This window comes from Aptenodytes patagonicus, chromosome 2 (assembly GCF_965638725.1).
Source record: "Aptenodytes patagonicus chromosome 2, bAptPat1.pri.cur, whole genome shotgun sequence".
Lineage (NCBI taxonomy): Eukaryota > Metazoa > Chordata > Aves > Sphenisciformes > Spheniscidae > Aptenodytes > Aptenodytes patagonicus.
In genome coordinates this window covers 127,874,207-127,892,359 of record NC_134950.1, presented here as the reverse complement: position 1 = coordinate 127,892,359, position 18,153 = coordinate 127,874,207, and the positions used below count along the sequence as shown (strand labels likewise).

The window sequence follows — 18,153 nt, the reverse complement described above, 5'->3', positions numbered from 1 at the left end:
AAAGAGGATAGATTTTTTTTTTTTTTTTTTTTTTTTTTTGCACAGCCCATTGGGCCCTTTTTCATTGATTCACAATTCAGGATGTTGAAGTCACACATTATAGGTAAAGTAATACACTTGAATTGTTAGGAAATGAATGCCAGTTAGCTATTTATGGTTACAAACAAACCACTGGAAAAACAAACAAACAAACAAACAAACCTTTGCCAGTCTATAAAGAATACACAACATACATCTGTATCAAATTACTTATGAGTAATCATGTGATGACCATAATGTTTAATAATTTTCAACACAGTTAGACCTATATCACCAAGTGCATTCTGGTTATTTTCAACAGTTATGACTGCCACGTATCAACTGTAACTGTAGACAAAAAAATAGCTTCTCTCCTACTGCAGTGATACATTTTTTTCTCCATTTAATACAGAGTGAATAAATATTGAAATTCTGAAAGTGCTTTTAAGTTCTACAGTTTTGATTAGCAGCAAAGCATGTATTTACTTAGTCTGTTAAACAGTAAATGAATGTGTATATAAAATTTATATAAATGTACATGACACATTTTATATACACGATCTATACAATGTGTGCCTAAAGACAGACATATAATATACAGACATTTTGAAATAGCAGAAAAAACAGCTGTTTTTAAAATAACAATCCTTTCAGAAGCTATGCCAGTTGCAAATAATGACTATTAACATGTCATACCAGCGTTAGAATTTGCTACCAACCAAATGTAAGTAGAGAAATTCCCTCCAAATATTAAAATCATACTGATGGTGTTTAATCTGTTTCTAATTATGGTACAGTGAACCTACATATATTTTCTGTCTGGATATATTACAAAGCTCTTTTTCTTCCCATAGAAGACATACATGGATATAAATAAGGTTACAGGCTTTGAACTATCGTTCCAGAAAACCTGACTATGCAGCAATCCTTTAAAAAAAAATATAAAAATAGAACATATGTACTGTTGGGAATTGTGTTTTCCTCCTACTGTATAAACCAGGAAGCATCTTTCCCAACGTTCCTTGTAAAGTGCTTATGCTGTAAACAAAGCTAAAGTTAACAGTATTGTCCTGAAATATCACGTGAGGTCTCTTGAAGCTGTTCCACATTGGAATTCCATCCAGATGCTATTTAACGAGCAAAGCTTGCACCTTTGGTAATCAGACAGCCTCAGCTGAAGTACAGGCAGGTTGACTTCATTAGGAACAATTCTGAACCCTTTGTTCAGAATTACAAGTTCTCTTCTTTTGCTGGACAGTTCTTTGTTCCCCTTGGATAGTAGAGATACCTGAGGAGGGAAAAATCGGTAGTCAGCATGTATTGGAAGTAAGAATTCCCCACTATTCACAGTCACCAGGTATAGGATCAGTCTTTGTACTATCAGCAGAAAGCTGATGTACAAGCATGATGTCAAAGACAAGGAACCTCAGAAGTCTATCAAAAGGAATGTTTTAGTTCAGAGTTTACAACAGAGTTTGATGCAGAAATTTCTGGGTGAAACTCTATCATTTATGCTATACACAGGGAATTAGTTCCTCTAATGATCCTCTGACTCAAAATTTATGGACTAGTCTGCACTATACACAAATAGAATTAGAGCAGTGTGGCGTAAAGGTCTCCCACAGCTAATCAATGAGGCCTGAATGCAACGTAATGTATTTTTGGCCAGATTTAACTTATGTTGCTGATGTAACATCTCCAGAGACTTCAGCACTGTGGAGAACTAGTTGAAAGAAAGTCTTTAACATCACTTCTTTCTCCTTTTCTAATTCCTCCTTAGCCTGCTACATAGAAAATTAGCACAGAAAGTGATGGAGCTGCTTCTGTCAGCTTTATATAGGTGAAAATTGCCTCATAATCAAGTTATATTATATTGTTATAATTATTCTGTGAAAATATGATGTAAAGACTTCTTATAATCAGTGCTATGAGAAAGTAAATCAGGTGTTTCTTTTCTGTCTCAAAACTCCACCACTCTCCATTCCAAGAGTAAGACCTCTTCTGAAATTTTCCCTGACTACTTGTATACAATATGTATAACCCAGCTATCCAAAGCCCTTTCAAACATTCCTCTATACAGATGGTCCCTCATGAAGCAGAGTGTTATGTTGATTACTGAAGTACTGAAAGATATGGAAGTATTCCAGTAATAAGAAAAGGAAAAATATGAAAAATAATTTAGTTTTGCACACACACTTCAACACATGTAGATAGAAATCCCTAAGCTGAAAGATTGTTATTGAAGTTGTAAAGCCAAGTACACATAAGAAAAAAAAAACACATAGACTGAAGGCTGACAGCAAACTTTCATTCAGCCCCCTATGTGGATAACATAATCCTTAATGGGGCACTGTACCTGTGCAAAAACTAGAATCATAGAATGGTTCAGGTTGGAAGGGACCTTTAAAGATCATTTAGTCCAACACCATGGCAGGGACACCTTTCACTAGATCAGGTTGCTCAAAACCCCATCCAACCTGACCTTGAACAATTCCAAAGATGGGGCATCCACAACTCCACTGGACAACCTGTTCCAATGTCTCACCACCCTCATTGTAAAAAACTTCTTCCCGATGTCGAATCCAAATCTACCCTCTTTAAGTTTAAAACCATTGCCTCTTCTGCTGTCACCACAGGCCCTGGTAAAAAGTCTCTCTCCATCTTTCTTACAAGCCCCCTTTAAGTACTGATAGGCTGCAATAAGGTCTCTCTGGAGCCTTCTCTTCTCCAGGCTGAACAACCCCAACTCTCTCAGCCTTTCTTCATAGGAGAGGTGTTCCAGCCCTCTGGTTATTTTTTGTGGCCCTCCTCTGGACCCACTCTAACAAGTCCATGTCTTTCTTGTAGTTTCTGGGACCCCAGAGCTGGATGCAGTATTCCAGGCGAGGTCTCACGAGAGCAGAGTAGAGGGGGAAAATCACCTCCCTTGACCTACTGGCCACACTTCTTTTTATGCAGCCCAGGTTTTCTGGGTTGCAAGCGCTGGCTTGGACATTGGACATTGCCAGCCCATGTCCAGTTTTTATCCACCAGTCCTCCACTGCAGAACTGCTCTCAATCCATTCATCCCCCAGCCTGTATTGATACTGGGGATTGCCCTGACCCAGGTGCAGGACCTTGCACTTGGCCTTGTTGAACTTCATGATGTTCACATGGGCCCACTCCTCAAGCCTGTCAAGGTCCCTCTGGATGGCATCCCATCCCTCAAGTGAATCAACTGCACCACTCAGCTTGGTGTCATCTGCAAACTTGCTGAGGGTGCACTCAATCCCACTGGCTATGTCATTGATGAAGATATTAAATAGTGTTGGTCCCAGTACAGACCCATGAGGGACACCATTGTTTACTGGTTTCCACTTGGACATTGAGCCATTGACTATAACTCTTTGGATGTGGCCACCCACCCAATTTCTTATCCATCTAGCAGTCCATCCATCAAACCCATATCTCTTCAATTTAGAGGTAAGAATGTTGTCGGGACTGTATCAAAGGCTTTACAGAAGTCCAGGTAGATGACATTCATAGTACTTCCTTTGTCCACTGATGCAGTCACTCGATCATAGAAGGCCGCTAGATTAGTCAGGCATGATTTGCCCTTGGTGAAGCCATCTTGGCTGTAGTCACACAACTAAAATATTTACCATGATTCATATTAAGAGTACTTTCTATGTCTTTCTTGAACCAGAACCTCTGCAATATAGATAAGAATATTTAATGTAAGGCTTTGTGTATGTTATTTCCTAATTTTTACATCGTAAACTAACCCCTCTCCAGGAATTTCATTATGTGATATCACCAACTCAGTTCATTGAAACCATTAACTACACTGCACAGACTCTGCTCTTTAAATTAATAAACAGCTTGTAGCAGATATGGGTAGCTACCCTTCTGTGAGGACCAGCACCAGATGATAATGATATACACACTTTTCTCACAATACGAAAAAGAATAGTGTGCACTCAAGTGCTCCAGCTGTCAAAGGATCCCCTTCTGTCTGAGCTTTTGAGCTTGATTCCTTTTCTGTGTGCCTACCCTTTCTACCATCTGCCCTTACTGCAAACCATTTTCTTCACCTGGTCAGTCCCAGCTACAGGTGGTTCTTCCTTCTCCCCATACCAGCCTCCTTTCCAGGATTCCTACGTTCTGTCTCCTGCTCTTGGCTCTGTATTAGATGTATGTATCTTCTGCTCACTTCCTAGCCTCTATCTCATCAGTTGCTACTCATAATTTCTTTGCCCAGGCATTACCTTAAGATGGTCAGACAGACTCACTTTCTGTTCTGATGTCTAGACTTGATCTGACAATATTTCAGTGCTCTATTAAGGCTACTGTTAAGCATATACCTACTGTGATTTTTCAAAATTATAACTTGGTTACATTGGCACGAACTTCTAAGAGAAGGGTAAAAGTCATACCTGTGACAAAGGAGGTACTTCCTTGGCAAATGTGAATCCTTGCTCTAACACACAAGTTAATAAAGAAAACATCACTAGATTATTTTTAATATGGGCAAGCAATGTAGGGCAAAGCTTCATATTTTCAATGCCTTCATCCAGTGCTGTAAAGGCTAAAATCTTTCAGCTGCTTCCATGCACGACGCAGATTTCTAAAGCTACGGGACTCCATGGAAACATGGAAAACTCAAGAGATCAAGGAGATCAAGGTGTTTTACAGATACAAAATCCCAGTAAGACAAAGAGCTATTCCTTCTTTTTACATAATTTTCAGATGATTGGTCCTAAGTAAAAGGTTTCAAATTAACTTTCAAAACTGGGGCTGATATTTTGATGAGGCCTAAGAGTTATCTTTATGGAGTACCGTGTCAGAAACATGAAGATCTGACTTTCCCTTACGGGTAAACGGAAGTTCTGCTAGCAAAAAGGCAGTCTCCAAGGACAAGGGACACAACTACAGTATTTAGAGGAATGCTGTGCCTGTTAGTACTATACTGACATCCTAGAATAGCTTTTGTTGTATCTTACACCGCTATATCAAAACAGCTACCTATGTAACAATGTGCAATTCCTCCCCTAGCCACAGTCATGAAGGATATCTTGTGACAGTTAAAAAGAATTTTTCTTTGTATGGCCCCGATTTCTGAACACTGAGGCCAATCTTGCCTTCCATTTCTTCAAAAACTTTCAGATTGTCTTTCACTTAGCCTAAGAATTCCCCAAACCCCTTTCAACAGCATCTTGCTGTGACATGGAAAGGTACTACATTTTTCTCAGCTAAACTGCCCTAGCCAGACCAAACCATTAAAGCCTCAAATAAAAAGAGAAAAAAATCCTCTTTACTTCAACTCAAAGTGTTTAGTTCACAGCAGCTGTATAAGATACAGGTCTGCTAGCACAAGAACGATTCCAGACTACAGTGAGCTTTCTGAACCACCTTGAGTAGGAAGGTGCCTTCTTATTTGATGTTGTTTGACAGACTTTATCTATGCTCTGTACAAGAACTCTGCCAAGCAGACATCTCAGACACACAGAAGTCAGTCTCAAAGTAAATCTTTTCCTCAAACTGGTAGAAAGACCTGCTTCAGAACTGCAAGAGCAAACCCATCTTATCTCAGCCAAACAAGTCTGTGATGACAGATGCTTCTACTCAAAGATGGGAAGCTCATATAAGAACGTCTGAGAGCTCAGGGCATGTGATCTCTGCAAGGGATCAGAGCCATCTGCCTAGTGTTGAAAACAGTCATTCCCACAATCCAAATGCTGACAGACAGTTTCATAAACATGCACTTTTTCTACAGACAGTGTGGACTTCAGGCATTTCCACTGTCAGGAGACCACTTAATTTTGTGTATTCATCACTGAACTGTATCAACGACTCGGTACCTACCAGTCAGCCAAAATTCAGGCCAGATGCTCCTTCATTTTTTCCAACAAGAGGTGAAATGCACCTTTCCACATATCTCATTGCTAAAGAGAATCTTCAGCTGAGTGAGGGGAGAGGTTCTGCATCAATGACAGTCCTACCACATGATCAGATTATTTTGGTACTTGCACCAGATGGATCACTGGATCACTTTGCTGTTCTGCACAACGCAATCTCATGAATTACAGCCAGGTTCTACATCTAAGTCTTTTATACCTAGCAGCCCTGATACTATCCAAATCTAGTAGTCTTGATGCTGACTAACTGCTAGAGCAATAAACAGTTTCTGCTACAGTTCCTATCATTCTGATTCACAGGAAAAAAAACCCTAAAATAAAAAAAGACTGACTTACTAAGCAAAATGGGAAAAGTGTTTTGTTATGGTATTGTAATATCAGAAAAATGACAGAAAATTTTTCTGTGTCATTAGATTACTGGCCATCCCTGAAGTGACCAGAACATTCCTGCAATTCTCTAAAAAGCCAGTTAGTAGTAAGTTTTTCACACCTGGCCATCTGATTTTGACATGCACAGCTGCTAATACCCTAGGATCTAAGGCATACATTTTCCCTAGTTTATAAGTCATTATTTCTCTAGAGCTCCACTTTACCATTAAAAGGAAGTCTTGGCACATGTATCTTCCGAGTACAGCCAATATTGGTGCAGCTGTAACAACTCGGTAAAAATTATGTCTCTAGCAAGCATGAAAAGGTGCAGTGTGGCTATTACCATGTGCAGTGGTGAACTTTATCCAGCAAGTGTCTTTTAATCCATCTCTTGGCCACACATTTCTTTGTCATTGGAACACTCTATATTCATCAATGTGACAAGGATTAGTCACTGCCTTACCCTAGGAGTTGGATTAAATTGAAGCTAGGACAAATTGCTACCCCATGTTTTCACGTTGCTTCTCCTTTTTCTAATTTCTGTAATCTGTGACTTGGGAAAGGTAGGCCAATACTGCCTCTTAGTGGAAGGACAGCTAACTCAAAAGATGTAGTGAATGCTGGTCTGTGGGAACAGGGCAGCATACTTAACAGTGCCAGACAGACCTCAGCTGATAGCCATCAGAACTGTAGGTGGGTAGTTCAAAGACTCTTGCAGCCTCGGATGTTTAGAAGAAAAAAAAAAAAAGTACTACTAAGCTTTGGCAGACTTTTTTACCTCCTTGGGGAGAAGTACAAATGAACAGATTGCTGCTATGACTCTAATAAACATTGCTGGCCCAAACAATCTTCTTTTGTATGTATGAGATGTAAGAAGTAAGAATGGACAACCATTTGGAAGAAGAAAACAATTACCAGAAAATGCCAGGCAACATTAGCAGGAAGTGGTGCCAGAATGGAATAAAAAGTAGCAGAGTGTCTTAAATCACCTAGACATCACTAAGTCGAAAAATCTACTTTAGATTCCAGGAGCGCTGGAGCTGTGTACTTTCATCTACTCTCAGGTTTGGTATGTTCTAGAACGTTAAAAAACATAAACTAAACTAAATTCAAATTTGAATTCATTAGTCATGTAACACAGTTAAAGAGGTACATTAATGTTGAAGAATAAATAGATAACATGGTAAGAATTTGCAGCTAGAAAAAGCTCTATTAATGCATTTCTATTTTTGAACGATTTACCCATGTATCACAGACCCAATGCAAATGAGGGCTGCCTCAAACAGGCAAAATTCAGAATTTGCTGTCATTCCTGAGCTATATTACCCTTCTGTGAGTAATACGTTGAGCTATTCTTTGAGTAGTTAAAAATGTATAGCTATCATTAGAGCCAGACTTGACAGTTTTCCTCTTCATGAACTAGATCTTTCTAACTACACGAATGGTTGCTTCTCTAAATCTAAAACATCAATAACAATGGAAAAGATTGAATTGAACAAAGTTATGGAAATTATAAGTGACAACATATCAATATATGCCCTTGATTATGAAGACTGTTTCCTTCTATTCTTACTTGCATTGCAACCATATTTTTTTTCCTACAAAACTGATGTTGAAACAACATTTCTCTCAAAAAGACCTCTGGTCATATAAGCTTGTACTGGTTTTGGCTGGGGTAGAGTTAATTTTCTTCGTAGTAGGTAGTGTATGAGGCTATGTTTTGGATTTGTGCTGGAAACAGTGTTGATAACACAGGGATGTTTTCGTTACTGCTGAGCAGTGCTTACACAGAATCAAGGCCTTTTCTGCTTCTCACCCCACCCCACCAGCGAGTAGGCTGGGGGTGCACAAGAAGCTGGGAGGGGACACAGCCGGGACAGCTGACCCCAACTGACCACAGGGATACCCTAACATGCAACATCATGCTCAGCAATAAAAGCTGTAGGAAGAAGAAGGAAGGGGTGGGATGTTCGGAGTTATGGCACTTGCCTTCCCAAGTAACCATTAGGTGTGATGAAGCTCTGCTTTCCTGGAAATGGCTAAGTATCTGCCTGCTGATGGGAAGTAGCGAATGAATTCCTTATTTTGCTTTGCTTGCACGCACAGCTTTTGCCTTACCTATTAAACTGTCTTTATCTCAAGCCATGAGATTTCTCCCTTTTACCCTTCCAGTTCTCTCCCCCATCCCACTGCGGGGCAGTGAGCGAGTGGCTGTGTGGTGCTGAGCCGACTACTGGGGTTAAACCATGACAGAGCTACAACACTCCGCTGAACATAACCCCTGTCTCTGACCATTGCTATTTTTGTTTATTTATAACAAATTTTTTTTCATATAACTGAGTTTCTGCTTGGATTAAATCTCTTAATGCAATTCATTAAAAATAGATTTCTGCATCAATTTGGGTATTACATGTCTACTTCAATATAAAAAAGCATGATGAAAGTTTGAAACCAGTATTCATTGTCCTATTCATAAATAGGCTCACAAACAACAAGGAGCTTGCCTCTTGTGCGGTATAATATTAAATCAGAAGGAGAAAAAAAGAAAGAGTGGCACAATGGATGTGAATAGAATAATTCTGAAACATTACGGGGGGGGTTTATGCATGTTTACCAAATTTCTGTATAAACAAGTAATACAATTGGAGTGCTGAGTAATTTCAGGAGATTAGTGATAAATGCGCACAAGTTGATTATTCAACGTAAAGCTGAGGGTCATTATCCTCAGCTGGTTATTAATCCCCATGAAATGACTGGTATTGAGATAGTAATTACTATTATAATGAAAATGGGGGGGAAAAAAAAGCATGACATTTTTCTTATGAAGCTGTCTCAGTTTCTAAAGAATTCATGTTTCTCTCATCACCCAATCAAGTTGTCTGAATCATTTTTAACCCTTTATACAGTTTATTCATCCTACTACAATTTTCATGTTGTTGCCTCACTTAGGATTTTGTTTCCCACCGTATATCCTGGAATTTTGGGGGCACAACAAGGGGCAACAGCAATGGGAAAAAAGACAATGCACACAAATCCCCCAAAAACAGAAAATAAAGAAAAAATATTTGCAGAATGTTTTCTCTATAAAGTGTGCTCCATGATGGGTAGGAGATTGCATTATTACGCTATACACTATCTAGCTGTTTATTCTGCATTTAGTAGTGCTTTTAGCAATAGCACACATCCCATGTCATTGCATAGCAGCTGTGGAATTCTTTGTTCCAAAACAGAATTCACCTTGTAGCCATACAACATGCAGAACCAATACCGTCAAGTTAACTTGGTCAGAAATCATGAACAAATTTGGCCCTAAAATGAAGAACCATCTTTAAAAATTTGCAACTTCACAAATCAAGTTTGTGGTGTTCTGATGTACCTTCTGAGGACTTTTGAGCCTTTAGAGTTCTTTTTTTTCACATTTCTATTAGAAGAGCTAGAAACTTATTATGGACAGAACAAATTTGTTTCCTGCTAGAAACACTATCATTCTGTTTCCATTGTGAAAGCCCCACACATGCTGCATCATTACAACTTCCCACCTTAGAAACTGAAAAACTCAATCTAAACTAAAAGCTTTTAAAATAAGCTAAGAAAGTTAAAAAATACATGTATTGCCCTATAGGTTGCTAAAGCAAACAAGATACAGATATTCATTACTCCTAGTACTTTCTTCTAAAGCTTTTCCGTGAACACTTTTCTAAGAAGGGGATCCCAGGAAAGCTATAGGATGTATTGAGTTTCTGCTGGAAAATTTGCAGTTGCTTCTGGAATGTTTCACTGTGTATAAAAGAGAGGAAGTAGAGCAAGGTTCAAAACAGTTTTAGGCAAGAATGGCTGATAGGATGTTGCTCTGAGGGCTGCAAACCAAATTCTGCATGGTGGAATAAAACCAGATAATGGTGGACACTGATAAGTGACTTGCAGTGCAGCTTGGGAGAGTGATTTGTCCTTCTAGCCTGCTTAAGCTTTTTGGAGAGTTTGAGGCAAAGCCTAATGATGCATGTCTGCTAGCCAAACAAATCATTCAATACTGGACAGCATCGAAACTGGACTGTTTGGCTATTTGGAAAGAGTGTGAGAAGCAAAAAAAAAAAAAAAAAAAAATTGTTTAAGTTCCGAAAGCTCTGAATGGCATTGAGCAGAGCAGACTTTAGAAAACATGGCTAGTCCTCTGGAAATAAAGACATGTTTTTGACAGCCAAGGCCAAAGCATGGTCTGTCAATTTTCCAGAATAGAAGGAAAAATAGTAAGTTCTTTGGGAGTCGAACCTTGTCTGGAAAAGAAGTAATGTAATGGTGACAGGGGAACCAAACATAATTATGCATCACAGCAGGTAATAGGATTCAAAAACATAGTGAAAAATCAAGGGCACGTATTGTTGCTAGTGACAGATCAACAACACCTGGGTTGCAGTACGGATATCTTGTATCTGCCACCTAAAGCCAGGACGTGCTAGAGTGACACACATGCAGTGGAGTGGGTCAAAGTCTACAACAATAGCTGTTACATGCACACATTAACAATTCTAAGCAAGAAGAAAAAAAAAATCAAATCTAGACAACATACTTCTAAACTTCTAAGGAGATTCATACTTATAAGGAGATTTCACTCCATTCCTTTCACCCACTCCAAAATCAATTTTGTCTTTGCTACAAGTCCAATGAACAGAGCACAAATCAGCACCGACTGTGAATAACATATTATCAGCGCTCCTGAACAAGTTGCATGACTCAGGGGAAACACCATGTGACTTCCAATTTTCCTGTGCTCCTGGGAAAATCAAATACATAGCACATCCACCAATGTGAAGAAGGATGCTGAGCATTCACTGGCCTTCTCCAGACTTTATGTATGTGTGGAAATGTACTGCTTGCTCTTTTCCCCCTGTTTCCTCCTTCAGGATAAACATAGCATAGAGAAGAATACCTTATACTACACTGTCATCCCGTGTGGCTATGAAGAATATTCTCTTATGTCTCCTCTAAAATAAAATTTCCAAAAATGTAGAAAAATAACTTAAGATTCTACAGAACAACTACTCTCTAGGGAATTCCAGCACAGCAGGAAAATAAGTAGTCCTGAATGAATCAGGAAAAATAGAATGTTAATTATTTTACTGCTGTTAGTCTCGTGCATTTCTGTGGCATTCCTACGTTACATGTTGAAAGCACTAGCATATCTGCCTGCAATCTTTAAGCATCCTTTACATTTCAGCGATTACATTTACAGCAATAGGACATGAGGAACTGGGATGAAGCTGCGTCAGGGGAAGTTCAGACTGGACATTAGGAAAAGGTTCTTCACTGAGAGGGTGGTCGGCCACTGGAACAGGCTCCCCAGGGAAATGGTCACAGCACCAAGCCTGTCAGAGTTCAAGGAGCATCTGGACAACGCTCTTAATCATATGGTTTAGTTTTAAGTAGTCCTGCCAGGAGCAGGGAATTGGACTCAATGATCCTTGTGGGCCCCTTCAACTTGAGATATTCTGTGATTCTATGATTTCCATTAATAGATAGCTTATTTTTATAGTAGTTTGTGTAAAATACTCAAGTCCATATTCAGCACACACCTGCTTCATTACAGTTAATTGAAGTAAGATGCTTTTTGCCAGTCTGTTTGTGAGATAAATGCGTATACAACTACAACACATTAATACATTTATAAGACTTGCTAGATCTTGATGTTAAAAATGAGAGCCTTTTTTTTTTTTTTTCCATAAGTTGTGTGATGTTTTTTTTCTACAGCTCCAAATCTTGGGAGCTTGTGATTAGGACAAAAATTTAAAATACTTGAAAACACTTACAAACAAATCTGTTAGACCTCATGGCTGCAAAAGTGATTTGTAAACATGATTCAAGTATACCCTGAAGGTTTAAAGAGTGAATTATTATTTTATTTTGGGAGTGCTGAATCATGATTTTTCAATATTTACAGCTGGCAGCTGCAAGACACTTGTAAGCTGGAATTCCAATTTAATGAGTAGCCTACAATAATATTCAGACTAACATTTGAAACTTTTCAAGCTGGAGTCAATCCATACAGAAAAGTTTGCAGAGATAATAGATAACTGAAAAATATCACTGAAGGACCAGGAACTATAAATTCTTAAAGTCTCTTAATATCTGTATTGGGTGGGGAGGGGGTATATGCTTGTTTATTTGTTTTAGAAAACCTAACTGCAGATCCCCAGGCTTTAAAATGCTGATTACTGCAAAGACACAGAACAGACTTACTTGATGGAAGTAGTGAACTTTTTTTGCGCTAAAGAATATCTGAGATGATAAATAACAGGCTAGCAGGTGAAAAGAATGAGAAATGCTAAGCCTATGTTGTGGACTAGAAGGACATTTTTCATGTATTTTCTTTCTTGTGTTCGTCAAAGGTTTCCTGCAGGAAAGATATACCATCTCTAGGACAAGGCATTTGCCTAGTTTCAAAGACCATTAAATTTTTTTTTCATCCCCTGCACTTTTGTGCTCGCAACCACTTATTCTGCTTGTTGTGCTGTACTCAAACATTTTACTAAATATGTCAGCTTCATCCTTTCAACCCTGTAATGGTAGAGTATTATAATAAAATATACTTCTATTTAAATAAAACTTTTGTTCAGCTGTGATTTTATATGGGAAAAATGTGAGGAAATTGCTGCCAAACTGCTACCACTATCATCTGAGTGAAGAAAACAGATGTGGCCAAAAAAAAGGGCTTAGATTAGCTAATATGTCCCACATACATTTCTTCCAGTCTATGCATCCATGTATTATAATAGACCATGTACTGCACTAAGTTTAAAGTGAAATTGCAATCACGTAAACAGACAGATGATACATTTGGGTTTAGCACATCATAATTAACTTTTTCTTTTTAAATTGAACAGACTCACCTGTTAGAAGAGAAATTGTAATAACCACTTTCCTCTAGAACCTCTTCAATTAGAGTCTACAAGATAAAAGAAATACATTTCAGTAAATTATCTTTATTAAAAGTAATAAATTAATACATATAGGTATATTTATAGCTTACCTGCAACTGTTCATATGTCATCCCTTCTGCTATGTCAGAAGTGCCAACAATACCTTCAAGTAAAAGGCAAGTAATGTTATACTACTGAATTTGGGGTTTAAGCTCCCTCATCAGTTTCTTAGCAATTCCAGTACAAATATAACGACAAGAGAGACGCTTGATTATCAGCAGCTTATTCCACTGACCACAATGACCCCCTGCAAAGGTGGGAGGCATCTTATGGCATGATGTGAACATTTGAGACACGCAATGTTATCACGTTATGAAAGAGTTCTAACTGATGGAAAATATTTTAAATACTTAATGTCACACAACACAGCAATGCAACTTTCTTATTCTTCCCCACTTACAATTTATAGTGGAAAGGGCACACAGCCAGCAGCAATTTGTGAGGACAAAGGTATTCTTTGCAGGTTGAGAGATTCAAAAATTAAAGATACTGAACATCAGATCAAATTGCATTGTTGTCTCTGGGAACAAAATAAAGCTTACATTTAAAGTGATTGTTAGGGACTCATTTCCTACTCAAGTATCAGCCTTGACACCTAGTATTATTTTCACTTTTTGCAATAAGCTGTGGAACTGATATGCCAGTTTCAACACAAAGGCCAGCAAAACCAAAGTTTCTCACCCTTCTTTCTGGCACCACAGTTTTTAATGCTACTATGTCCTCTAGTCCATGCATTGTGACATAGCTTTTCCTGTATTTAGGAGAATGGAAATGGCACAAATCCCAAAATATAGGCTGCACAAAAAGTTATTTCCCTTATGTCCATTGCACAAAGAGACATATGATGAAGCAAGTCTCTGAACTAGGAATAGTAGTTCCCCACCCTGGATAATGCTAGTGATGGTAGGTTTGATTAAAGATGGAGTTCATGATTTGTCACTCTGAGTATCACTAGTCCAAAGTATATTTGACACTATTCATTTTCTAAAGTATATGTATACACTTTACACTAGATAGATGTGGTATAGCATGTAGCATTTCTCTCCTCAAGTTTGTAGGGCTTGATCTAGCTAGGTCATTAAATCATCCCAGTATAACTGTTTCAAGCATGACAGAAGAACAACATAGGGTTTAAACAGAGTTTGTTTAAAAATCACGTGCAAGGACAGGTAAATCCTAAGTAGGATATTTTCAGTTACAAACATTTCTATTGATTTTCATGGATTAACCATGTGTTATTTGCACCTTTGATATTTCTTTGTAATTCCAAAGTACACTCTCTTAAATCAGTAGAATGTTCCATCAGTGGTAAACTGCATATCTTACTAGGAATTACACAAAACAAACAAACAAAAAAAAACCCTGATAATGAAAATCAGTATAGTCAACCTAACTTTGCTGTCCTTAAAGACAGATCTTAGAGCAGCAATTCCTTCTGCTTTGATACCATACACTTTATTAGAAATATATACACCACCATAGAGGTTTTATTGCTTTCTTTACCTTTTCTATCATCTGGAAGCAACATATTTCCACCTGAAGAGAGAAGTACCACATGCCAATCTGCTGTGAAGAAGTTGGGCTCAATCAATTCAGGAGAACCTTGCAGCAGCTGGGGAAGAAAAAAAAAAGAGAAAAAAGCAGAAGACACCTGAAATCTCCACCCTTCCCATTTGCCAAAACTACAGACTTCTATGAGGCAGTTTACCCTTTCCTATGTTTCCCAGTGCAATCAGAAGTCAAAGGAGATTTCAATACTTTTTAGATTAATGAAAAAGTGGTGAACGCAATTATGAACGTCCTACCTTCTTCTCTCCAGAAACACTGACTGAACATTGCAAGCTGTCAATCTGCACTCAGTATAAAGCACTGAGTTCTTTAGACTATCTGAATAAAATGTCATAAACTATATATTTGTGTAAAACAAACAGGGAAGTGTATTCCCTTGAACCTAGGAGAGAAACAGCCGATGACTCTGGTTTTCAAAACCGGGGCTTCAAGTGAAATTGTTAGTCCATATTCAAGTGGTATAATTCCCATTAGAGGGATCCCAGCACTTCTGAAACCTGAAAGGCAGTTTAGCTACTTGATTATATAAACTTTAAAATACCTAGCTTTGAAAATATCCACTGGTAACAACTCTGACATGAAAATATCTTTGTAAGCAGGAGAGAAATTCCAGTTATACATTTCTGCAGCATGTTCAGACTTTTACAGTTACAGAAACAGAACTATATCTGTTGTTGGAAGACCTTTATCCCACCACTGATCAGTGAAGGAATCTTTTCGTCTGTTATTCTAATTAGGTTTTCTAATTCAGCATAGTTAAAAACCCATGATTTTTAAATTTTATTTGCAGAAATTGCACAACCTCATAACAACACTTGCTGGAAGAGTTCAACCTAATTCTTTTCTCTATTTAGGTTCTTCCTATTACCGCCAAATTATATCCATGTTATCCAATGTATTTATGGTGGTGATTTTGGTAAAATATGTACCATTTATTCACTGATGCTTATCAATTCTCCTTCCTTCTAACTGCGCTTTTTGTTGTTGCTTTCTATTAATAGTTTCTATAACTATTTCCTTCAAGGTAGAAATACCCAGAATTGCATTCAGCATTTCAAACATCTTCAATTTACTACCATTTACTTTTTAATAGTGTATTTCTTCCCTTTTCTTCAGGTTTAAATCCAATAGTTTTGAAACTAACACAATTTTACACTTGATAACATTTATAAATTTATAAATAAATAGGTTCCTTTATGTCTGGGCATTTGAAAATTAGGTTAATTTTATAATAAACATTTCCTTTTTCTTATCATATTTTTGGGCATCCTTTCCTGAAAACATCAACTCAATACACAATTAGCAAATATTTCCTTAGATTTAGTGTTATGGCTTAAATACAGGAATCCCAGCTTGATTTACAGGACAGCAAATTGGCATGAAACCGATGGCTCAGAGAGAGGCATCCTTAACTATCTTTCAAATGTACTACCAATGTAAACACTAAGTAGCCACCTTCCATGGAGCTTAAGCATCTCAGATTATTACAAAAGTACAGGAAGGATTTAGCATTTGGGGTCAGTCCATTCCATAGCAAACAATGACTTGGAAGATTGCACAATTCAGTGCAAGTAGGTGACAATCAAATTAGATTACACAGGGGAATTATGTGAGTGATAAGAAATTATCTTTGCTATCAAATTTTAGATACAGTAACATACCTAATAACTGCTTTGTCATCAGTTAAAAAATGATATATCTTAGCTTCACGGTCTCCCACAGTACACAGATGCTGAGGATGTCATTTTCAGATCCTCTGCTGTCTACAGTCTTCTCAGGAAGTTTTGAAGGAACATTTAGAAATTCTGACATTGGTCATTAGCTCTTTCTCTGTTGGAGAGTGCCCAGCATGTCATTGGAAAACATGCAGGCATGGTTCTTTAGTCATGCCATTCCTGCAAATCTGCAGTATTTTTAAACTGATGACTGTAAACCGTTTCTGACACACTATGCAATAATGGGACAAGGTATGCTATATTCAAGACACTCTGGGACAGTGCTTTCTTAAAATTCATAGTTTTAGTAGGAATACATTCCAAAACATGGATAATAATGGGAAACTAATAGTAAATTAAGAAGATCTTACATAAATTAAGAGCTTACATAATCTTTATTAGCCTTTGCTACAAAAAGATACATTTTCCTTCTTCTTCTCTTTCTGAGCTCTGATGAGATGAAGTCTGGTTTTGCATATTAGCAGCTAGCAGGTCCCTTCCATTTACAAAAAATATTCTAATGATCAGACACAAACTTGAAACCAACCTGTAGAAACTGCTCTACTTAAGAAGCCTCCGTACTTTCCAAATAAAGGCTAGAGAACAATCTAAATATTTCCTTTTAAAAATGGAATCTTACACTTAGATTTTTGTGATATTAAGTATCAATAGCTTAATTCAAATAGAAGAAGTGACAAAGTTGAGCATAAGTAGTAATTGGTGTACTACACCTTTTTCATTTCTGATTTCAGATTACAAGGATTGCTCTGCTGACTGAAGAGGGACTTCTTGAATCTCTCAATGATTCTCCTTTTCAAGTTGCATTGCAAAGCTGGAGGAAGCTATACAAAACAAAGAAACAGATGTTTTCACTGCTCAGTTACACCTCCCATAAAGATGACCTAATCAGCAGTACCATTATTGAAAAAAGTAGCTACACTGCAAAAATAAACACTGATGTTTAATAGCACAGCGATAAACAACAATACAAGACTTGATTTAATGGCATATTATAATAATGCTCCTTAGTTTGCCCATTCTGTTAGACTTGGGATATCACATTACTCAGTCCCTCTAGCCCTGAAGGTAAAGAACATTATAATAAGCCTAATACAGGTAATACTGGATTTGCCTCCCTGATCAAAGTGCTAGTATTTGGGACATCTTTCTACAGATGAAGCCCATAGAACGTTGGACTAGATTTCATGTTGGCTATAATGAGTCACTCCATCTGAAATTAATGGAACTTCAAGAAGCTTAGACCTTCATTCAATGTGTGCAGAAATTAATGTGAATCTTCCTCACAGCTTCAACAGGCTCTTTTAAGGTCCTTATGTACATCTTAATACAATTCAGAATGTCTATTTTGCTAGAAGCTTCCTGTGGGAGGTAATTTACATTTCACTTCTCTATAAAGCAAAACTGATTTTGTATACTTTTTCTCCTGTATTTTTTGGTTGAAAAAATACACATCTTTCAACTATATTTACAAAAGAAAAGCACAAATCACACTTTATTGTGTTTTAAAGTCTTCAATAGACAGTTCAAAGGAGGTCTCTTCCTTTGCTCTTTGAGACTTTAAAGTCATTTTTATGCTCCAACAGTAAACGT

The 18,153-nt window shown here is 37.6% G+C and overlaps 1 protein-coding gene across 1 annotated transcript in view; it reads right to left on the bottom strand.

The window, feature by feature from the left end:
* Positions 1-1,187: 1,187 nt before the first annotated feature.
* NEK10 (NIMA related kinase 10) overlaps positions 1,188-18,153 on the bottom strand; it is a 123,679-nt gene continuing 106,713 nt past the window's right edge. Inside the window, exons 32-36 of the mRNA XM_076331152.1 lie at positions 17,274-17,384; positions 14,762-14,870; positions 13,309-13,361; positions 13,169-13,224; positions 1,188-1,306 (exon numbers count right to left, since the gene is read on the bottom strand). Coding sequence (XP_076187267.1) covers positions 1,249-1,306; positions 13,169-13,224; positions 13,309-13,361; positions 14,762-14,870; positions 17,274-17,384 — 387 coding nt within the window. The 3' untranslated portion in view covers positions 1,188-1,248. The remainder of the gene's footprint in view (positions 1,307-13,168; positions 13,225-13,308; positions 13,362-14,761; positions 14,871-17,273; positions 17,385-18,153) is intronic.